At 43.8% G+C, this 17,481-nt stretch overlaps 1 protein-coding gene across 5 annotated transcripts in view; it reads left to right on the top strand.

Annotated features, from left to right (window-relative positions):
• Positions 1-17,481, top strand: part of LOC141106369 (phospholipid-transporting ATPase IK-like) — a 313,227-nt gene that overhangs the window by 68,943 nt on the left and 226,803 nt on the right. Inside the window, exon 1 of one of the 5 annotated variants that reach the window (XM_073597093.1) lies at positions 11,764-11,802. The exons of the other annotated variants lie outside the window; for them this stretch is intronic. Coding sequence (XP_073453194.1) covers positions 11,795-11,802 — 8 coding nt within the window. The 5' untranslated portion in view covers positions 11,764-11,794. Of the gene's footprint in view, positions 1-11,763; positions 11,803-17,481 lie in introns of those variants that run through there. 5 annotated transcript variants of the gene reach the window in all.

Raw genomic sequence — 17,481 nt, 5'->3', positions numbered from 1 at the left:
TTTTTCCCCCACAAATAGAGCTTTCTTTTGGTGGTATTTGATCACCTCTACGGTCTTTTTTTTTTTTGCGCTATAAACAAAAAAAGAGCGACAATTTTGAAAAAAACACGTTTTTTACTTTTTGCTATAATAAATATCCCAATTTTAAAAAAAAATAATAATTTCTTCCTCAGTTTAGGCCGATATGTATTATTCTACATATTTTTGGTAAAAAAAAACGCAATAAGCGTTTGATTGGTTTGCGCAAAAGTATTAGGGGATAGATTTATGGCATTTTTATTATTATTTTTTTTTTTACTAGTAATGGCAGCGATCTGCGATTTTTGTCAGGGCTGTGATATTACGGCAGACAAATTGGACACTTTTGACATTATTTTGGGACCACTGACAATTATACAGCAATCAGTGCACTGATTACTGTATAAATGTCACTGGCACTAGGGGGCGATCAAGGTGTTAAATGTGTTACCTAGGGAGTGATTCTAACTGTGGGGGGAGGGAACTGACTGGCGGAGGTGACCGATCAGTGTTCCTGTATACAAGGAACACACGATCAGTCTCCTCTCCTCTGACAGGACGTGGATCTGTGTGTTTATACACACAGATCCACGTTCCAGCTCTATGACAAGCAATCGCGGGTGCCTGGCGGACATCGCGGCCGCCGGGCATGCACATCGGCTCCCAAATGACGCGGCGGGTGCGCGCGCCCCCTTGAAGGCCGGGAAGCTGAGGATGGCATATGACTGCCGCCCAGGATGAGAGAGCCACCTTGCGGCTGTCATAATACCATACGCGGGATGGCAAGTGGTTAATTTTTAACAAAGGACTTTTCCAAAACCGTCTCTTGTTTTTTGTAACACTACACTTTTTTTTGGGTGAATGGGTAGGGGTACACTGTACCCCATACTCATTCACATAGAGGGGGTGGGAACTGGGGGCCCCCTTGTTAAAGGGGTCTTCCAGATTCCGATAAGCCCCCTGCCTCTAGACCCCCACAGCCCAGGTCTGTTGGGAAAAGAGGCCCTTGTCCCCATCAACATGAAGACAAGGTGATTTGGGGTGGGGGGGCGCAGACCCGCCCTGCCTCCAAGCACCCACCCTCCATGTTGAGAGCATGTGGTCTGGTATGATCCAGGAGGGGGGCACTTGCTTACTCCCCCCTTTCCTGACCTGCTGTGCCGCATGCTCAGATAAGGGTCTGTTATGTATTTTAGGGGGGACCCAACATCGCTTTTTTATTTTTTATTATTTTCGAGTGGGGGAACCCCATGCCATTTTTATTTTGGTGTGTTGCATACCAGGCTCAAAGTCGGATCCCGTTCATTGAAGTCACATGGAAGTCACAGGCAAGGTCGTTTCAGAAGTCGTGCAACTTCTGCGTCCGAACAGTGTGAACATAAATGCCTAAAAAGTGCTCTACAAAAGCAATTAATTCCCACTACACCTGCCTAATGAATTTCCCATCATGAGAGAAGGGAGGGCGGAGATCCGCTACTACATGTGGATTGTGTCATTTAGCTCACTTCATACAGGGATTCCCAAGCAACCAGTACTTTTCTGAATGAAAAAAGCACAGTGGCCATACCAATAGGGTGCTGGAGCAAGAAAATGCCTTATCAAAGGTAATAATATATAATGCAGGAGATGCACATTTCCACTTCTAATACCCCTTTGACACTTTTATGCAAATTGCAATTCTGCTTGCGTATTGTACTAGGAGAGTTACACAGGTAGATGTAAGCTTACATAGATGCAATGTGTACAATATCCTTTGTCTCCAATTTAAAGCTGTAAGGCTAAATCCATACAGCGGCCAATAAGAATCACTACATTCCCCATAGCCGATCTAAACGCTGCATGCACAAACTGTGTGCGAACTTCAGCAGCAGCTTTCAGATTTGTACTCTGTACAAATCAATGGCTGGCACTGCTGCTGTTCATGTGTAACCACCCATCTGAGCAATTACATGTGAAAAAAGCCTCTGACCAACCCTGTGTACATTCAGGGTTGGTCTCAATGCTCTAGTTTCGTGCAACCATTTAGAATGGAAATTACATGCAAACAGTGGTGGTGTTGAAGTCTCTGCAGAGTTATGGCTGCAAAGAAACCGGCCGTAGCTTTGTATGCAGCAAAAGCACAGAGGGGGTGATTTGCGAAAGCCGTGCACCATCACTAGAGGCGCACGGCGAGGCGCAACGCACATTTCCGTATTTACGAAATGGTGCGCTGGTAACAGAGCGCAAATCCCCCCATTTACTATAGTGATCTCGGCGCACGGGAGAATGCAATCTGTGCACCACTATGGACATCGCGCACGGCATCTCCAAATCAATATTGACAGAAGATTAAGGTGCCAATATTATGGGGTGATGTGAGGAAGTTTAGTAAAAAATATGCCCAAAATAGAATGATAAAGTAACTTTCAGAGAAAGCCTGCTGTGCCCGCAAGTACATTCAGAACTGCGTGAGATAAATGTAAGCAGTGTGCATGCAAAAGCGGCTGTTGCGCTCGTTCACATGCGTTTGTTCACTGTGCGGCCAAAATCTTAGTAAATGTTAAGCAACGTACATGCAATTGCACAGGTTGAACTGGCGCACCTCTAAACTTGACACTTTTTTTATCCTGGTTCACCTTTATGTAATTTTTTAGGGAGATTTGCACACAGGTCATGTTAGCATGTTACGTTGCCAACATGTGACATGCACCTTGTTAAAATTTAACCTCCCCCCTCTAATGCATATGATTTCCTTGGGCTAACTTTTGCTTTTTAAACTCCACACTCCATTCTCCAATGCTCTTGTCTCCCCCCTCGAAGACCCCTTTCACACTGGGGCGGTTTGCAGGCGCTATTGCGCTAAAAATAGCGCCTGCAAACCGACCCGAAACAGTCACTGCTGTGTCTCCAGTGTGAAAGCCCCGAGGGCTTTCACACTGGAGCGGTGCGCTAGCAGGACGGGAAAAAAAGTCCTGCTAGCAGCATCTTTGGAGCGGTGAAGGAGCATTGTATACACCGCTCCTTCCCGTTGAAATCAGTCGGGCAGCGTGGCTATACCGCCGGCAAAGCGCCTCTGCAGAGGTTTTTAACCCTTACTCGGCCGCTAGCGGGGGGGGTAAAATCTCCCTGCAAGCGGCCGAATACCGCCGCTAAAACGACGGTAAAGCGCCGCTAATAATAGCAGCACTTTACCGCCGACGCACCTCCTGCCCCAGTGTGAATGGGGCCTAACCCCTTGGATTTCCATGGGCTAACTTTTGCTTTTAAAGGGGCACTCCACACTCCAATGCTCTTGTCTCCCCCCTCTAACCCCTTGGATTTCCATGGGCTAACTTTTGCTTTTAAAGGGGAACTCCACACTCCACTCTGTTCTCCAAAGGCTGTGAGCTGCCTTCACCAATCCAAACCACATCCTTTTTCAGAGCATACAACAGGGCCAGCTAGGAAAGGGGCGAGAAGAGCGATTGCCCAACCCCCTCCTAAACCATACAAGGTCACATGCACTCAACATAGCTGGCTGCCTTTGGGGCATGTTGGGCTCAGCCCAATACCAACCACAAAGCACCTTGCACCCACTAGTTTAAAGGGGTTTTCCACATTCCGTAAAGACCCTTGTCTGCAGCCCCCCACAACCCCAGCCTAGGGTTGTGTGGAAGAAGCCCTTGTCCCCCTGAATATGGGAACAAGGTGGTTGACTTTTGGGGTGCCCGAGCCCCTCCTGCCCCCAAGCATCCACCCCCCTTTCATGGACTGGCTTGCTGTGTGTTTGGCTAGGGGTTTGTTATTGTGTGGGAGGGGCGCAATATTTTTTTTTTATTTTGGGGTTGTATTTTTCACATGGGAGTTCTCCTTTTAAGCCTTAACCTCCCTGGCGGTTTTCCCGAGTGTGGCTCGGGGTTAAAATTCAGTACCATTAGCGGTAACCCCGAGCCACACTCGGGATCGCATTGCAGGATCCTGGGGCAGCGTTACTTACCTTGTCCCCGGGATCCTGCGATGTCACCCGCAGTGTCCGAGGGCTCCGTCCTCCTCCGAAGCCTCTCCGTGCCAGGCTCCGTTCCCTGCGAGCAGCGCGACGCATGGGGGCGGAGCCTGGCGGCAAATTCAAAAAAATGTCAAAAGCATAACACATACAGTACTGTAATCTTACAGATTACAGTACTGTATGAAATGATTTCACATCCCTTTTGTCCCCAGTACTTTGGCCCATGCCCTGCATGCAATTTTACATGATATACACTGTTCTTTCTGCCTGGAAACTGGAGATTGTCCATAGCAACCAAAAAGTGTCCCTTTACGTCAAAAGTGGCTTTAGACCAGCTAGAAAACAGCGATAATAAATTAGAACACTTGCAGAATTGAGCGATAGTGAATTGTGGGGAAATTTATTTTATTACTATTTTTTTTTTTTTAATTATTTATTTTTATTTATTATATTATAAATTATGTTTTTGTGTTTCAAACTTTATCATACCCGGGATATCTACTAGACTCTGGTTTGGACAGATTTAAGTGTGTTATTGTTAAGATTTACAGACCTACAATATAAAACGCCAAATTTCCATGCAAAATAATGGTACCGCTTTCAGCACCTAAAATCCGAAATAATCATACCGCCAGGGAGGTTAACAGACCCAAATGGCCTTGTATGTATTGGGGGGGGGGCAGGCTATTTTTTTATTTTGGGTTAAAATCTTGCTGCTGCAATGTACATTTGTAAGTTTTCTCTAAAGCCGTACATCTTTGAAGCTGCATTTTGGATACATGCAACAGATCCACCACATTACAGGCAGAGTAAGCCCACCCCCCCCCCCAAGTTACAAAATTTTTAAGCAATTTTGCATTTTTAAAGGCATTTCTCCTAGTTACATTTTTAGGGTTGTCCAAATTGGTGACATTGATATATGTCCCTCAGGGTGGGACCTGGGCCCCCATACCCATTTTAAGGCCAATAACTAGAATATAAGTCAGCCAAGTGGGGACTTGCAAAATTAACAAGTCAGTTCCCATAGACTGCAATGGTATTTGTATAACTTTTGCCCATGTTAGGCTCTTTGTTTGCCCCCTTGGACTGTGGGGTGTTTGTCACATCTGTAATTTTGTAGCATGCTGGATGGTGTGCTTAATTTTGGACAGGGGGTGGCTTATTTTGTGCTAGCTGCATTTGCGTTGTTCTGGGCATGCTCAGGGACTTTGGTTTTTTTTTTGTGTGTGTGTGAACAGCACTTGGATTTTTCTGGGCATGCTCAGAGAGTGTTTTTTTAATTTAACCACTTCAATACCAGGCACTTGGACACCTTCCCGCCCAGGCCAATTTTCAGCTTTCAGCGCTGTCGCACTTTGAATGACAATTGCGCGGTCATGCAACACTGTACCCAAACAAATTTTTTATCATTTTGTTCCCACAAATACAGCTTTCTTTTGGTGGTATTTGATCACCTCTGCGGTTTTTATTTTTTGCGCAACAAATAAAAAAATGACAGAAAATTTTGAAAAAAAACAAGTTTTTCTTTGTTTCTGTTAAAATTTTTTGTAAATAAGTAAGTTTTCTTCTACAATGACGGGCACTGATACGGCGGCACTGATGGGCACTGATAGGTGGCACTGATGGGCACTGATAGGTGGCACTGGTATGCGGCACTGATGGGCACTCATAGGTGGCACCGATGGGCACTCATACAGATGGGCACGGATGGGCACTGATAGGTGGGCACAGATGGGCACTGACAGGTGGCACCGATGGACACTGATGGGTGGCACTGATGACACTGTTTGCACTGATGCACCTAAGGGTGGCATTGCTGGGCATCACTGCAACATAATGGTGCCAATCAGTGCCCATTTGTGGTCACTGATTGACACAGATTGGGCACATGTGGATGGCCATGGGGTACATACCTGGCCATCCACATGTTGACCCTTCCCTGGTGGTCCTAGTGGCGATCCCTGGTGGTCCAGTGTGGTCATCTGAGGAGGGGGCTGCACTGATAAACAATCAGCGCAGACCCCCTCTGCCACTGCTGATCAACTCTCCTCTACTCACGTCTGTCAGACGCAAGTGAGGATAAGCCGATCAACGGCTCTTCCTATTGACATTGTTATCAGCCGTGATTGGACATGGCTGATCATGTGGTAAAGAGCCTCCGCCTGAGGCTCTTTGCCAGGATTGGTGTAGCGGTGTGTCAGACTGACACACCGCTCCACCGATCACCGCGGGCGTGCAGCGGCATGTTATCCTGCTGGATGTCATATGACGCCCAGTCAGGATAACTGAAGCACCGCCCGGCCGTCATCTGCTATGGGCCGGGCGGGAAGTGGTTAAGGACATCCTTAACAGGTGTACCCACTTTGAAGTTCTCTCTACATTGGGTGAACTTGCATTTTGTGTGTTTTCAATTGCCTCATTAGCACACAAACCTATATTATATAAAGCTTGCAGATAGCATTCCTTGCCCTCAAAAGAGGTGTGTATTACATTTGGGTGTCCATATAGAGTTTGTAACACATGTATTTTGTTTGTTATGTCTTTGCAAAACAGATGTGTTTTACAGCAAGTATTTTTTACTTTTTTTTTCTCGGGGGCCAATATTTTTCACTGAAATATTTTTGATGTTGTCAATCTGTGTTGTTTGTAGGTTGTTTGTTTCACTTTGATTTAATTGTGCTGCACTATTTTGCAAAATCTTCCTCAAGCGGTTGTGACTACTAAATGTTTAACCACTTAACAACCGGCCCATAGCCAAATGAAGGCTACAGGGCAGTTGCTTAACCCCGGGAGGGCGTACAGTGACGTCCTCCCAGAATTCTGCTCTCGCGCGCCCCCTGGGGCGCGCACCCGAGAACATCTGCGACCGGATCCCGGTAAATGGCCGCTAATCGCAGCCGTTTACCATGTGATCGCTCCATCAAATGACAGAGCGATCACATGTAAACAAACCGGCGTCATCTCATGACGCCGGTTCCTCTCCTCCCCTCTCTGTTCCGATCAGTACACTGTGAGCGGAGAGGGGGAATGATTGGATGGCAGCAGCGCTGTGGGCTGGATCTGTAGTGTCCACAGCGCTGCTCTATGACAACTGCCATCCATCCATGCTCAGCCATCCCTCAATGCTCTGCAATGCCCTGCACTACTCTGCAATACCCCGCAGTACTCTGCAATACCCCTCAATACTGTGCTATACCCCACAATACTGTGCAATACTCTGCAGTACCCCTCAATACTGTGCAATACCCCACAATACTCTGCAATACCCCACAATACTCTAAAGTGGGGGAAGATGGTAGTTGCGCTGTGATGAAGGGGGGGGGGGAAGCTACAAAGATGGCTAAAGTGGCAAAGTGAACTAAAAAAGCAGAAACGGGCCAATGCATGAATGGATCCTACATGCTAAAAGAACATGGTGGGGATGCAGTGCAGTGCAACGTAGCTGATCAACATGACGCCAAGCTCGTCTCCTGTTTGTCTGTGGCAGCGCCCCGTGCTCCAATCCTAATGCATATTGTATCATTAGGATTGGAGCATGGGATGCTGCCACAGACAAACAACAGGAGACGAGCTCGGCACTCGTAGTTACTACACACTGCAGCATTGTTTTAAATGTAAGTTGATTGGACTTGTTTTATTAAATAAATATACCTTTTATATGGGATCACGCTATGTGCGTCTCTTTCCCCCTCACACTGTACATCACTACTCTACCTGACGAACACTGAGGAGAGAGGCACGGGGACATATTCCAGTTTCCAGGCACGGGACAAATTCCAGATTGTTGATACTCCTAGAGGCATATGAGCTTGGCGCTCGTGGATTGATGCCCACACTCACTTCATGAAAGTGAGTGCAACCTCCCCCTGTGTGTTTCTTGCCCCCCCTCCACTGTGGCCGTCGCAGAGTTATTTTACATGCTGTATACTTTTTATTGTTTATATTTCGCTTGGCATGTTCATCATTGTCACTACCTTATACACGGAACGTCTACACCTGCGGGTCATTTGCAACACAGGCTGTACACCTTACAGCTGTAAGGTAAGCGGCTTGCAAACACGGAGGTGTCCTCACTGAAGATCCCCCTTCCCTTCACGATTGGAATTGTTTTGTGTTTCTCATCACGTGTTTTTGTTTTTGGACTGGATGATAGAACTAATGTTCATGTTTGCCCTAGGGATTTGTCACTTGTAGTTCACCAGGATTTGGCACGTTTTCGCTAATGGGGCACTAGCCCACATATATTTTTCTTGCATTATATATTTTTTTTGCATTGTGTCATTATTCATCCTATTTGTGTTAGTATATGCATTTTTGCTTTGCTATATTCAAGCAGTCACTGTCCTCTGTATGTGGCCAGGCTGTGGAAGTCTCACACATGTGGTATCGCTATACTCAGGAGGAGTAGGAAAATCTTTTTTGGGGTGTCATTTTTGGTACGTTCTTGCTATGTGTTAGAAATATTGTATAAATGGACAACTTTGTGTTAAAAAAAAAATGCATTTTAACCACTTCCCGCCCACCGGCTGTCATACGACATCCTTGAGTTTGTGCAGGGATATCTGAATGATGCCTGCAGCTACAGGCATCATTCAGATATCAGCTTTTTCATCCAGCGATTCCCTATACCATAAGAATGATCATAGCGGCTGTTCCACTGCTTGATCGTTCTTGCGAGAGGCGTCCCCCCCCCCCCCTTCCGCCGCCCTCCGGTGCTTCTACCGACTCACCGCTACGATCGAAGCCAGGATCTTTTTTTTTTCTTTTTCCCAGCCTAGAGGTGAGATGTGGGGTCTTATTGACCCCATATCTCACTGTAATGAGGACCTGTCATGCCATATTCCTATTACAAGGGATGTATACATTCCTTATAATAGGAATAAAAGTGTTCAAAATTTTTTTTTAAAAGCGTCAAATTAAAATAAAGTAAAGTGAACAATAAAAAAAAAGATTTTTTTTTTAAAGTGCCCCTGTCCCTGTGTGCTCGCATGCAGAAGCGAACGCATACGTAAGTCCCACCCACATATGAAAACAGTGTTCAAACCACCCATGTGAGGTATTGCTGCGATCGGTAGAGCGAGAGCAATAATTTTGGCACTAGACCTCCTCTGTAACTTAAAACATGTAACCAGTAAAAACTTTTAAAGCGCCGCCCATGGGGATTTTTAAGTAGCGACGTTTGGCACCATTCCACAAGCGTGTGCAATTTTGAAAGGTGACATGTTGGGTATCTATTTACTCGGTGTAACTTCATCTTTCACATTATGCAAAAACATTGGGTTATCTTTACTGTTTTGGTTTTTTAAAAGCACAAAACATTTTTTTTCCAAAAAAAGATGCGTTCGAAAAATTGCTGCGCAAATACCGTGCGAGATAAAAAAGTTGCAATGGCCGCCATTGTATTCTCTAGGGTCTTTGCTAACAAAACATATATAATGTTTTGGAGTTCTATGTAATTTTCTAGCAAATAAATGATGATTTTTACATGTAGGTGAGAAATGTCAGAATTGGCCTGGGTGCTCCAGAGTGCCTGAAGGTGCTCCCTGCATGTTGGGTCTCTGTATGTGGCCACGCTGTGTAAAAGTCTCACACATCTGGTATCGCCATACTCGGGAGTAATAGCAGAATGTGTTTTGGGGTGTAATTTGTGGTATGCATATGCTGTGTGTGAGAAATAACCTGCTAATATGACAATTTTGTGGAAAAAAAAAAAGAAAAAAAAAAAACTTGATTTTGCAAAGAATTGTGGGAAAAAATGACAACTTCAAAAAACTCACCATGCATCTTTCTAAATACCTTGGAATGTCTTCTATCCAAAAAGGGGTCATTTGGGGGGTATTTGTACTTTTCTGGCATGTTTAGGGTCTCAAGAAATTAGATAGGCCATCAGTACTTCAGGTGTGATCAATTTTCAGATATTGGCACCATAGCTTTTGGACTCTATAACTTTCACAAAGACAAAATAATATCCACCAATTTGGGTTATTTTTACCAAAGATATGTAGCGGTATAAATTTTGGCCAAAATATATGAAGAAAAATTACTAATTTGCAAAATTTTATATCAGAAACTAAGAAAAATGCATTTTTTTACAGATTTTCCGGTCTTTTTTTCTTTTATAGTGCAAAAAATAAAAAACCCAGCGGTGATTAAATACCACCAAAAGAAAGCTCTATTTGTGTGAAAAAAAGGACAAAAATTTCATATAGATTCAGTGTTGCATGACTGAGTAATTGTCATTAAAAATGTGAGAGCACCAAAAGCTGAAAATTGGTCTGGTTATTAAGGGGGTTTAAGTGTCCAGTGGTTAAATCCTTAAAGTGGAATTCCACTCAAAAGTGGAACTTCCACTCATTAGATTCCTCCCCCCCTCCGGTGACACAATTGGCACCTTTCAGGGGGGAGGGGGGTACAGATACCTGTATATTACAGGTATCTGTACCCACTTCCGGCATAGATAGCCGAAGAATCTGCGGTTATTTACGCCACTTCCTGCTCCCTCCCCGCTGCCTGCTGGGAAACACACGGGTCCCAGAGGCAGCAGGGACCATCCGTATTGCGCTGCGCGACTCGCGCATGCGCAGTAGGGAACCAGGAAGTGAAGCCGCACGGCTTCACTTCCTGATTCCCTTACCGAAGATGGAGGCGGCAGCACCCGAGGACGGAGAGACGCTTCGGCCTCGGGTGCCGACATCGCGGGCGCCCTGGACAGGTAAGTGTCCATGTTTTAAAAGTCAGCAGCTGCAGTATTTGTAGCTGCTGACTTTTAATAAAAAAATTTTCGGCGGCGCTCCGCTTTAAGAGACTGTCCGCTTGTGGGCACAGTCCTTTTAACTGTTGATTTCCTCTGCAAAATGGTCAGACCTCAAAACCATATTCTATTAGTGTATCAAATTAACATGCATGTGTTTTTTGCTTTCCTTGCTCTTTTCCAAGTCCTGTTTTTGTTGACCAATAACATTTTGTAGCAAATTTTTATGTTTTATGTTAATAATTTTGTTTTGCAGATGCATGCTCAATCCAAGTAATGCATTTTACACCCCCCCCCCCCCAAACAATTTTCATGCAACAGATTTCCCAGCTGCAGCTTAACTAGGCTGATTGGCATGGAAAAACAAAAAAAGGTGTGATTACTTTAAAAGCTACTTTCCTGGTGCCTTCATGGTAGTGTATGCTGCCATGGATAGGCACCAGGAAAAGAAGATTACAGAGAGGTATTCAATTTTCCATTTTAGCGCAATGGTTCTCAGCCTCAGTCCTCAAGTACGCCCGACAGGATATGTTTTGTGAATTTATCTGAGCTAAATAGCTGTCCAAAATACCAAGCCATTGACTCTGATTTAAAGCACCTGTGCAAGATGAAGGTAAACCTGCAAACATGGCCTGTCGGGGGTACTTGAGGACAGGATTGAGAAGCACTGATTTAGAGCACTGAGCTAAAATCTGTGGTGGAGTTTTGGGCCCTGAAGGTGATGGACTTTATTATTAATGTTACTTGCAGTGACTTTTCAATGACTATAATTTGAGAACCCTAGTTTGGAATCAACAGAGACATCTTGCCCTGCTGTGGAATGTTATCTGGAGTGGCTATCTGACCATTTGATAGTACAGTGTCACTTCAAAGGAGGTGGGAGGTGTGAAGGGAACAGGAATAAGCTGGTCATGATATGGTAGCTGGTAAGAGAGCCTCCCACCCCCATTGACTCAATGTAGCAGTTTTGGCATATGGAAGGAAGGGGGGGAGGTTTACAAGTGTATGTATTGCAGCACAGATCACTGCCCATTCTCTTCGGCTGACGGTCTAGATGAAGGATGGTTATGTAAGACTTCTCCATGCAATGTATCTCTATTATCTTCTGTCTCTTTTCTTTTCTGTAACCTTTTCTACTGTAGGATTTTGCCTTAATATATTATTTAATCTCTAGCTAGCATGTGTATGACCATTATAGCAATATTTTGTATCATTGGTCTCTGTTTTACGGTTGTATCCTCCACTTTGTATTTGTTAATCTCTAATGTTCCTTTTCTGTATAAAAAAATGTAATTGTTTATCTTTTCGCACTGTTATCGTTCGTTTTTAATTCTTATATAGGAAAAGGTTTAATCACTCTATATAAGTGAGGTAGGTATAGAAATCTCCTTATCAAATCTAGTTTAAGACAATCCTATTCTAATTGTGGGCATTTGAGGGAAACCAAGTGAGTGTTAGAACCCCTGCTTGTCTTTTTTTTTTTTAGGTTGGGCTTTGTGTCCCTTTTCTGAAAATTGGCTTTACTTCCTGTCACATACTCAAACAGGGAGTGAGGGTAAAACCTTACCAATGTCTTTCCTTGGGGACACACAGGTCAATCTAACTAGTGTCCCCATTGGGCAAATTGCACTCTAGCACTTTGTTGTGTACACCCCAAATTGTTAGGTATTTTGGGGTTTATTAAAGGCAAATCCACTCTGCAATACAAGTGTTCTCGCTGTACATCTGAGCAGAAGCACTGGTGATTTTATCATTCAATCATGTAGAAGCAAAGATGCTGTTCTTTTATTCACCTTTCATGTCCCCATCGTATCTCCAGCAACTGCACTTCCAAGTGCACTTGTAGTGCAAAGAGGATTTGCCTTAAGTAAAAAAAACCCAAAGTCCAAGATGCCTAATAATTTGGGGTGTACACAGCAAAATGCTAGATTGCAATTTACCTAATGGGGAAACTATTTATATTGACCTGTGTGTCCCCAAGGAATGACATTGGTAGGGTTTTACCCTCACTTCCTGTTTGGCAATATGACAGGAAGTGAATAAAGTTGAAGGAGAAAATGGCAAAATTTGGGCGGTGTCTTCACCCTAATCCCTCTGCACTCTATCCCCAAGCAAAAATTAAGAAAGAATTTCATTTAGTTTTACTTTGCAAAGACATATTCCTAAGTTCAAATGTGATGCACGTCAATGTCCCATTTAGACCTTGTTTAATAAAAAACACCAGTTGGCTTTCACTATAAACATTTGTTAGTCCAGTCCTGGAAATCTGCATCTGCTTTACTACCGTATTAATTTCCATAAAAATTGGGTTCCTGCAGCTAGATGCGTGACCGCTGTGTATGTGAGATGCGCAACTGCTGTGTGCGCGGAGGTATGAACCCGTGGCGCATATCTGGTTCCCGGAAGCGGTGGCCAGCACACAGGAATGACATCACGCCCCTCCAGGAAGTTGCTTGTACTGCTGCTAATTTCTTCCCACCACCATGCTCCGCTCACTTTTCTCTGAGGAAGAGATTATCCTTATTTGCAAATTAAGATAATTTTTGATTTATTTTTACATGGGGTGGTGATTCACTTCTGGGCCAATGTATATTGTGTGTGTGTGTGTGTGTGTATATATGTATATATATGTATGTGTGTGTGTGTATGTGTGTGTGTGTGTGTGTGTGTATATATATATATATATATATATATATATATATATATATATATATATATATATATATATATATATATATATATATATATATATATATTTTTTTTTTTTATGCAAAATAGGTAATGGGAAGACGCACTTTCACAATTAATTTTAAAATATAGGAAATAAAACAGGCTCTTGCACTAAATCTAATTTATTTAAGATCTAACTGATTGCAGTGTATGGTCACCTTTTAGCCACTTTAGCCCTGGAAGAATTTATCCCCTTCCTGACCAGAGCACTTTTTGCGATTCGGCACTGCGTCGCTTTAACTGACAATTGCGCAGTCGTGCGACGTTGCAGCCAAACAAAATTGACGTCCTTTTTTTCCCACATATAGAGCTTTCTTTTGGTGGTATTTGATCGCCTCTGCGGTTTTTATTTTTTTGCGCTATAACCAAAAAAGAGTGACAATTTTGAAAAAAACAATATTGTGTACTTTTTGCTATAATAGATATCCCCATTTTTTTTTTTTTTTTTTTTTTTTTTTTAAAACCTAATTTTTTTCTCCGTTTAGGTTGATATGTATTCTTCTACATATTTTTGGTTAAAAAAATCACAATAAGCGTATATTGATTGGTTTGCGCAAAAGTTATAGCGTCTACAAAATAGGGGATAGATTTATAGCATTTTTTATTATTATTATTTTTTCATTTTTTTACTAGTAATGGCTGCGATCTGTGGTTTTTATTGTGACTGCGACATTATGGTGGACACATCGGACAATTTTGGCAAATTTTTAGGACCATTGGCATTTATACAACAATCAGTGCTATAAAAATGCATTGATTACTGTAAAAATGTCACTGGCAGTGAAGGGGTTAACACTAGGGGGCGATCAAGGGGTTAACTGTGTTCCCTTGGAGGTGATTCTAACTGAAGGGGGAGGGGACTGACTAGAGGAAGTGACGGATCGTGGTTCCTAGCTCCTGTCAGAACACGGAAGTGTGTGTTTACATACACTCGTCCCTGTTCTGTGTCTCCTGCTCACGATTGCTCGTGGCCAGTGGTCATCACGACCATTAGCCACGACCATTGGCACCCCCGATGTGCAGCGCGCGCGCGCCTGCTATCCCGACCCCGCGAGCCGACGTATAGCTACGACGGCTCGCGCAGGGGAGCCAACCTGCCGCAGTATAACTGCGGCGGCTGGTCGGGAAGCAGTTAAAGTTCAAGATCTGAAAATATTAATTTATTAGGTTTAGAAACACTTCTCTGTTCTTTGTAATGTATTGAAAGATGTGGGTAAAATTAATAAAAAAACACATTTCAAAGATATATTAGAAGTGATAGGCATGAGATTAGCATCAAAAGGGTTAATTAATGAAGTACACCTACTAACTGCCTAACAAGACACATCCAATGAGATGAAATTAACCAATTGTATTGGGCGTGCGCTATTATCAGTGAGAAAACCGCAGTTACCCTAGCGCCAGTTGCAGTTTACATATGCGGGTATTTATTATTGTTATTTGCGCTTCAATGTGCGCAGGTTCGCACATTCAATTAATGACTTTTCCAGGGCGCCAATTAATGTATGAACTGGTGCAGTGCCTTCTTCTTAGTAAATCACCCCCAGAGTGTTGCTGTATCCAAAGGTGGTGTTTAGCTGTCTCTGGAATGAGCCATAGCTTTATCTGCCTTTGGAATGAGCCTTATGGCCCGTACACACGATTGGACTTCCTGCCAACAAAACCGTGGAATTTTATCCGAAGGGCATTGGCTCAAACTTGTTTGCATACACACGGTCACACAAATGTTGGCCAACAATTACGAACGTAGTGACGTACAAGACGTACTACGTGGTTTTTCAGCTCTTTAGTGCCACCCTTTGGGCTCCTTCTGTTAACTTAGTGTTAGTAGAAATTTGGTGAGTGTTGATTTGCGCTTTTCTTTTTGCGTTTTTCATTTAGCGCTTTTCAGTTCGCGCTTTTCATTTCGTGCTTTTCAGTTCGTTAACCAGACTTTTTGCGGAATCGGAGGAGGTAATGTGTTATTTATTATTGGAGTTATTGCTTTGACATTATTTTTTTGGTTGAATAATGATTTGATTGGGTATATTTTCTATATTTTTGGATGCATAGAATGCACTTTTTGGTTAAGTTCTATTGGCAGATAGCATGTCTAATTTTATTTGTTTTCTTTTTTTAATGCACAATAAAAATAATTGTGTAGAATAATACTTGGCTATGTGTTTTACTTCAAATGACAGTTTTGGAGTAGGCAGTTACATTAAAAAAAATACAATGTAAAATTGACAACGGACACCAACATAGTTGTATCTTTGATCTTAAAAACTACAGGATAATGGTGTTGTGGTAACTTGCCTAAAAAAAAGCATAATAATATTATTCTTGATATCACTAGAAAAGAAAAGCCTTTGAAAATTGGTTTGCAATAACTCCATCAGTATCACCAGCAAAGCAGCTTCATTATTATCCCATTAAAGAAGAAGAGAATTGTGCACTGCATTTGGAGATTTCATAATTTGCCGCGTCACGAATGTTAATTCTCCATTACTGCCACTAGTTTACAAGACCGACCACTTTTGGCTCGTCCTTGCTTCCGAGCATGCGTGTTTGTACTTTGGACTTTTGTCTGACGGACTTGTGTACACACGATCGGAAAATCCGACAACACACATTTGTTGGTGGAAAATTTGAAGACATACTAGCCAACATTTGTTGGCGGAAAGTCCGACAGCAATTGTCCGATGGAGCATACACATGGTCGGATTTTCCGCCAACAGCCTGACATCGAACATTTCCAGTTGGAAAGTCTGATCGTGTGTACGGGGCTTTAGGAATCACACGGGAGGAGGGGGCGGTAAAACCCTATGGGTGAGCTGTGGTTTTACCAACCCCCAACAGCTACTCCCTGGTACTACTACTACTGCAGGGGTAGTGGTCAGAGGAGTTCACGAGCCCTGGCTGTGATGCTTTGCAGCTGTGGCAGGAATTATACCTCATTTTGCTTTTGGCAGGAGGTAGTGCCCACTGATTTTGGGGGGTATGGGGTCTGAGGGATTAAAGCAGGCAGTGAAGAGGCGATTTGATGCCTCCTCACTGCCTGTCAAATGCTCTCTGATGAGCAAACCGAACATAGTTAGCTCTTCAGAGAGCATCACACTTGTGAACAAGCCCTTAAACACAGAGGCGGCTCTCTAATTAGGCAAATTAGGCGGTCTCCTAAGGCCTCGCACTCACAGGGGCCTCGCGGACGCCTAATTTGCCTGTTCTCAATCACTGAAGTTGACGCCGGTGGCTCCGCCTACCCCCACTGGGACTCTGTGGCTTAGGAGCTGACGGACAAATCAGATACTGCCCGCAGCCTGAGGAATAGCGGCCTCATCACGGAGCGTCCCAGTCCGTGGGGCCTCATGTGTAAGTTTTGCCTAAGGCCTCACAAAGCCTAGAGCCGCCTCTGCTTAAACACAAATATAACTGGGAATGTTGGGGAGCTGAAAGCTTTGCAAATGCTTGCTGTACACTCTGCTCTTGTACATGCAGAAATGACAGGGGGCCACTGTTATGGTTAAACCTCACAAGGATCCCATCATGTCAGAAGAGTGGCTGGTGGGCCATACCATATTCAAAGTCCATCAAGGAAGAGTCTTGGTGCAACTCGTCAACCTGGGGACAACGCCAATATCACTACCCAGGCACAGGGGTGGAAGCAATCTGTGCCTCTCTGCAATCTGTGCCTCTTTACAGGCAGCTATGGCCTCCTGGGAAGAAACCCAATACAGACCTCTACTAGAGCAGCTGGATATGCCCTTTTAAAGACTTTTCTCTATCCCAACAAAGACTGCTGCATGAGCTGCTGGAAAAACACCTGCTGGTATTTGTCACCTGACCAGAGGACTACGGGTTATCCAAAGCCATCAACCACCCCATACACAGGGGGGGACACTGCCCATTCGGGAGTGGTACTGTCACATTCCCCCAGCATTGTGCCAAGAGGTCAAAGAGTTACTCCACAACATGCTTCAGAGTGGAGTGATCAAGGAAAGCCACAGTCCATGGTCCGCTCCTGTCATGCTGGTGCAAA

The sequence above is a fragment of the Aquarana catesbeiana genome, linkage group LG08 (assembly GCF_042186555.1).
Source record: "Aquarana catesbeiana isolate 2022-GZ linkage group LG08, ASM4218655v1, whole genome shotgun sequence".
NCBI classification, from domain to species: domain Eukaryota; kingdom Metazoa; phylum Chordata; class Amphibia; order Anura; family Ranidae; genus Aquarana; species Aquarana catesbeiana.
This window is presented reverse-complemented; position numbering and strand designations above follow the sequence as displayed.